Source organism: Agrilus planipennis, unplaced genomic scaffold, assembly GCF_000699045.2.
Source record: "Agrilus planipennis isolate EAB-ADULT unplaced genomic scaffold, Apla_2.0 scaffold225, whole genome shotgun sequence".
NCBI lineage: Eukaryota > Metazoa > Arthropoda > Insecta > Coleoptera > Buprestidae > Agrilus > Agrilus planipennis.
In genome coordinates, this window is record NW_020442415.1 from 515,015 (window position 1) to 521,558 (window position 6,544).

The 6,544-nt window shown below is 31.5% G+C and overlaps 3 protein-coding genes across 7 annotated transcripts in view; 2 read left to right on the forward strand and 1 right to left on the reverse strand.

The window, feature by feature from the left end:
* The window catches only part of LOC108742380 (constitutive coactivator of PPAR-gamma-like protein 1), a 9,515-nt gene extending 7,502 nt beyond the window's left edge, over positions 1-2,013 (reverse strand). For 3 of the 5 annotated variants that reach the window (XR_003232245.1, XM_025980170.1, XM_025980167.1), the window contains exons 1-4: positions 1,753-1,856; positions 1,097-1,359; positions 859-1,031; positions 574-687 (exon numbers count right to left, since the gene is read on the reverse strand). Coding sequence is in view for 4 of the 5 variants with exons in the window: in XM_025980170.1 (XP_025835955.1) it covers positions 574-687; positions 859-1,031; positions 1,097-1,307 (498 nt within the window). In the remaining variant the exon portion in view is untranslated. The other 2 variants (XM_025980169.1, XM_025980168.1) reach the window with 2 other exon arrangements.
* A 473-nt stretch (positions 2,014-2,486) lies between these two features.
* Positions 2,487-4,290, forward strand: LOC112906287 (cystathionine gamma-lyase-like). Its single transcript, XM_025980179.1, has 3 exons — positions 2,487-2,863; positions 3,831-4,048; positions 4,198-4,290. Exons 2-3 carry the CDS (start codon positions 3,866-3,868, stop codon positions 4,288-4,290), a joined length of 276 nt encoding a protein of 91 aa, XP_025835964.1. The 5' UTR covers positions 2,487-2,863; positions 3,831-3,865.
* Positions 4,291-5,139: 849 nt separating this feature from the next.
* LOC112906288 (cystathionine gamma-lyase-like) lies at positions 5,140-6,544 on the forward strand. Its single transcript, XM_025980180.1, has 3 exons — positions 5,140-5,385; positions 5,535-5,822; positions 6,272-6,544. The coding sequence occupies exons 1-3, from the start codon at positions 5,203-5,205 to the stop codon at positions 6,542-6,544; spliced, it is 744 nt and encodes a 247-aa protein (XP_025835965.1). The 5' UTR covers positions 5,140-5,202.

The window sequence follows — 6,544 nt, forward strand, 5'->3', positions numbered from 1 at the left end:
ACATCTTGTGTCAGCAAACTTTTGAAGTTAATTTTGTATGGTATTATATTTATATAATAATTAGTATTGTTTGAACACCGATAGAGAAACTAAGGATTAGTCCTTAAACTCCCACCCTGGAATTCAACTTGTTCTTCTTCCTGTTCAATGTTTAATAACATTTAAGGCAGTTATTTAACAACTTATGAACAGGAAGATTGTAAATATAGTGCAGCAATATGTATTAAAAGATTACTAAACTGAAAGGAGTTAAATGGATTAGCAAAACCAACTGATAAAAATTAGACCAAGGTTATACATTTTGTAGCATTTTAAAAAGATTAATCTTTACAACTAATCCCTTTTGTAATAAAAACAATTCTAAAATTTTGGAGTGTACATTAAGATTATTAAATATGTTTTAAGTGGAACCGATGCTTAATTATAAATTGGTCAAGTTTTAATTAGAAGAATGAAGACTTTATAAAAAATTAGTGGAGATTAAATTTGAAATTAATATCATCATTTATGTTTAGCTCTTGTTCATCCTCAATAAAATTAATAGCAAATGATTGTACATAAATGCTTGCTTACCACAGCTGCATTTAAATGACGAAGAGCCATGCGCAAGGATGTCCTTAAACAGGTTGGTGGAGTCCACCAAATTTTCGGTGGTGGTGTGCCTTTCATGTTTACATGTTTTAGAACCTTGAAAAGACATTAACTGTATAAGTAAAATAAACAAATTGCAAAATTGCACTATGTCAATGATACTGTTACAAAGCAGTTTAAATGAAATAAGTGATAATACATTATAACCTAACGTGTCTAATATTTGTCAAGCAAAGTAAATAATAAGTAGAATAAATAAATGCTTACTAATCCAACTTTCTGTCTTATATTGGCCTGCTCTGCTGTCCATTCTGAGAAGCGTTGTGGTTCAGATGTTCCATTAAAAACGATTGCTAATTCAATATTTCCTCTTTCTATTGCTTGCATAAGTAATGATAAAAATTGAACCATTCGATTCCACTGGCCACCACAGGCCCAATCTAACAACACACACTTTATTTTAGTAACACCAACACTACCGAAACCACTTGAATCAATGACTTACCAGAGAAGAATCCACCATAAAGTCTATCTAAACAACATTCTGCATCCATGATAAGCTTAAGTTTGTTACCAATAGGCCTAATTTTACGGGTAGGGTACTGGGGTTGTTGACGTTGCGTGACATTTCGGGCTATTTTCAACAAATCAACAGAAACTGCACCCCCTTCTAAATTTGGGCTTTCTAAAAACGCTTGCAAATCTTGGATAACCATTTTAGCAATACGACTTGGAACAAAAAATAAATTTCTTCAGTATGAGCTAAATCTGAAACAATGAACGACCGTTGCCGAAAATCAATTGATTACAATAAAAAGCAAAATACAAGGCAATCGAAAAACCGGTCGCCATCATGGCCACACTAACTAAAACACAATCACCACAAACTAAAAGAGAAACCTTTGAACCAACTGAATTGTCATTCACTTTAAAATACTCGCCGTAATTATATCTAACAAGCGTCCATTACATCTTCGTTGTAATTCTAATTACGGTTAATAAAAAGAAGATCGACGTGACGGACGCTCCCCAGCACGCCTTTTAATACCGGTATCGTCCATGTTAACGATTCTAACGTTCGTAAATATAACGACAACTGATAAGTTTACGTTATTTGATTAACCTTAAGTTTCCATATAATCGTGTTTGTTAAATACTTACAAACCAATTTAAAAACTGCATCTTGAGTATGCACGAACAAAAACTTTACCGGAAGAACTTGAAGACACAACACAACATCGAGCGCATGACGGAAGCTGCTTTTATTTGTTTAATTTTAAATTATACCGCCAACGTTTGTTCCCGCCTCTTTTTAAATTTGTGGGAAAATTAAATACTTACGCAACTTATTCCTATTCTCTCCTTCATAAAAACGTTAACGTTATTACATGACATATTTTTTAAACATTTGAAAAACATCATTTCGATACGTCTACGTACATACGTACCAGTTCACAAATATATCTGACCCCAGTGCATAATATTTATTAATTAAAAATATCTTATTACAATAGCAATATTCAAATCAAATTTCAATAACAAACAATAAGATCTCTTTATTGCAAGTTAAAATTTGTTTCATCAAAATATTAAAACTAAGTTAGTAACAGTGATGGATATTTTGAAACTTAAATATATACTTAAAAGAAAGTTTTTTCACTTTTAGAAATTTGAAAGGGTTATCAGAATGATTAGCATAATCTAGTCTTCTTGAAAATAATATAAACATTATTACTATTATTTAAAAAATAAAAGGAAAGAAATAATTACAATAACAATCGTTCAACTACTATATACGTGGTAATTGTTTAACAATGATGGTAGCAACAAATATATGCTATATAAATTACTTGTAGGTAAGTAGCTAAAAAATGAATTATTAATGCGATGCAGTAGTCCCACGTCGTATTAGTTATTAATAGTAATCTGGGATAAAAAATGCCCAGTCATTTTGAAAATGACGTCATGGGGATAAATACGAGATAAAGAGTCGTGCAGTAAGCAATTGGCTTAATTTACAGAATAATGAAACAACATTTTATCATTTAGAATGCAGGACCGTTCGCATAAATAGATGTACACCAACTCCGGCGTTCGCAGTGTTAATTGTGGTTTAGTTCTGTAGGTTCTGTATAGTGTATAGTAGTAGATTAATCGCTTTTTAATACCGGTATCAGTATTTATTGAAAGCTATTTTCATATTGCCTTATATGTAATAAGGGAAAAGTTCGCAGGCGAGCCCTTTCCACAATTTATTTTGAAAATTTTTTAGGTAAGTATTGTACTTTAAGTGCATGTTAATTGTCAGCATTTAATTTATAGCTCCTCATATATTAAACTTGATATTTAAATAGAAATTTAGCATTATATTGATTTTTTTGTGAGCATATGGCTTATATATTTAATTAAATTAAGCAATTCAATTAATGGAAGCTTTTATTTAATCTTGCCATTAATATATGTTTTTATTAAAAAATATACTTTTAAACCTTTTTTTATTTTTTTTTAAGTTATGAATGATGCAATTTGACTGGTTCAGTTACATATCTTTGGCTTGTGACGTCAGTTGTAAAAAACCCAGCATACAATAAAAATAAATTTTGCATGATAATGGAAAAAACTGCCATCGTTGTATTATGTTATTTTTATCAATTTTAGTCAATAGCTAAGGTCGTACTTGAGCCAATAACCTTAAAGTAGGAGAAAAATTGGAATATTATTAACACGTGTCTACAGCACCTTGAAGTAACCTTTAACGGCCTTCAACTTTTTTTTTAAATAGTACAACCGAGTACAATAGTAGTAAACTGCATAACACACCTGTATTGCAATAAATTATACCGTTAACATACGCATATTTTGCTTTATCAATACCACGATAAATATGCTTTTTGAAAAGATAAAAGTTATTACATACTTATTTTGCATTGAATATACATACACTGAAAAGATTTATAGGCTAATTAATAGTTAACTTAGTTCCCTATTAATAAAAAAAGAAACTGTATAGGTGGTGATTTTCCACTTTACGTTACATTCATGTTGAGGTTCAAATTATAGCATGTACCAAATTTTTTTTAATGCTTTATTGACGTTTCGACAATAATTGGTAAATTACTAAAACAAAATACGTAATTGCTCTCAATAAAAAAGCGATTAAACATGATAAAATTGGACTTTTTATTTTATAATTGTATTTGCCAAGATAATTATATCATAATTATTTCATTATTACTTAGTATAGATAAGAAGGAAACATTTACAATAATAGAAGATGAACGGGATAAATTCGGTTAACGGAAATGCCGATAACGATGGGTATTTACCTTTACCACAAGGATTTGCTACTGCCGCCATACACGCTGCCCATGAACCGGAAAAATGGGAACATATGAGTGTGGTCCCCCCAATAGTCATGTCCACCACATTTAAACAACACAGTCCAGCAGTCCCAAAGGTAAAGACCTTGGTGTTGCTCTTTTAACATAATTAACTATGACAACACACAGATGCCGTAAGGTGCCTTTTTACCTTTTTTTGGTAGAGGGTGCTAAACACGATACTAAGTTGTTTGTAATATTCATTTTTTGTTACAATAATGTGTAGATATACGAGTATGGAAGATCGGGAAATCCTTCGCGAAATACTTTGGAAGAATGTTTAGCAGCAGTTGAAGGGGCCAAACATAGCAGCAGTTGAAGGGGCCAAGTATGCAATGTGCTTCGCTTCAGGCTTGGGAGCAACGAGCACACTTTTTGGACTCTTTAATTCCGGCGACCACATTATTTGCGGTGACGACTTGTATGGAGGAATTAGCAGACTTTTTAGGATAGTTGGCAAGCCTCTNTTATGAATGATGCAATTTGACTGGTTCAGTTACATATCTTTGGCTTGTGACGTCAGTTGTAAAAAACCCAGCATACAATAAAAATAAATTTTGCATGATAATGGAAAAAACTGCCATCGTTGTATTATGTTATTTTTATCAATTTTAGTCAATAGCTAAGGTCGTACTTGAGCCAATAACCTTAAAGTAGGAGAAAAATTGGAATATTATTAACACGTGTCTACAGCACCTTGAAGTAACCTTTAACGGCCTTCAACTTTTTTTTTAAATAGTACAACCGAGTACAATAGTAGTAAACTGCATAACACACCTGAATTGCAATAAATTATACCGTTAACATACGCATATTTTGCTTTATCAATACCACGATAAATATGCTTTTTCAAAAGATAAAAGTTATTACATACTTATTTTGCATTGAATATACATACACTGAAAAGATTTATAGACTAATTAATAGTTAACTTAGTTCCCTATTAATAAAAAAAGAAACTGTATAGGTGGTGATTTTCCACTTTACGTTACATTCATGTTGAGGTTCAAATTATAGCATGTACCAAATTTTTTTTAATGCTTTATTGACGTTTCGACAATAATTGGTAAATTACTAAAACAAAATACGTAATTGCTCTCAATAAAAAAGCGATTAAACTTTATAAAATTGGACTTTTTATTTTATAATTGTATTTGCCAAGATAATTATATCATAATTATTTCATTATTACTTAGTATAGATAAGAAGGAAACATTTACAATAATAGAAGATGAACGGGATAAATTCGGTTAACGGAAATGCCGATAACGATGGGTATTTACCTTTACCACAAGGATTTGCTACTGCCGCCATACACGCTGCCCATGAACCGGAAAAATGGGAACATATGAGTGTGGTCCCCCCAATAGTCATGTCCACCACATTTAAACAACACAGTCCAGCAGTCCCAAAGGTAAAGACCTTGGTGTTGCTCTTTTAACATAATTAACTATGACAACACACAGATGCCGTAAGGTGCCTTTTTACCTTTTTTTGGTAGAGGGTGCTAAACACGATACTAAGTTGTTTGTAATATTCATTTTTTGTTACAATAATGTGTAGATATACGAGTATGGAAGATCGGGAAATCCTTCGCGAAATACTTTGGAAGAATGCTTAGCAGCAGTTGAAGGGGCCAAGTATGCAATGTGCTTCGCTTCAGGCTTGGGAGCAACGAGCACACTTTTTGGACTCTTTAATTCCGGCGACCACATTATTTGCGGTGACGACTTGTATGGAGGAATTAGCAGACTTTTTAGGATAGTTGGCAAGCCTCTTGGTTTAGAAATTACCTTTGTAAATGCTACTAATTTAGAAGAAGTCGAAAAAGATGTTAAACCTAACACCAAGGTAATTTTATTGATTTATTGACATACGACTCAATCCAATGAACCACACTGTAATTAATCTTATTGTTAAATTATTGCTAATTAAGGTCAATATTTTTCACATTTGTTTGAATATTCTTTGAGCTTATAATATTCAGAAAATTTGATCCCTAAGTTCCTTATCTGCTTTATTATTTATCAAGCTATTATATTGCACTATTAAAAAAAAAAAAACAGAGATAAAGACATTCATAACTTTATAACGTTAATAATTGCGTTAACTTGCTGATAAAATAGAATATGTTATATAGCAACCAAGCAGATTTACTTATCAAATAATGAAACAAATAATTTTTACTAATAACCAATAACAACACTATTTCCGTTTTTGATACCATATCGACGCCTTTTTTGGAAAACATAACAAATTATGCAAAAATAAAAAATATTTAATATAGTTTTTATTTTTAGATGATATGGATTGAGACACCAACAAATCCAACTTTAAAAGTAATCGATATAGCAGCAGTTTCTAAAATTGCCAAAAAACACAAAATACTTCTAGCTGTTGACAATACATTTTTAACGCCGTATTTCCAAAGGCCTTTGGAGTTGGGGGCCGACTTATCAGTTTATTCCCTTACAAAATACATGAATGGTCACTCTGATATAGTAATGGGTGCCATTGTGGTAAACGATGAGGCCTTACATAACAAAATACGATTTTTACAAAACGGTATGTAA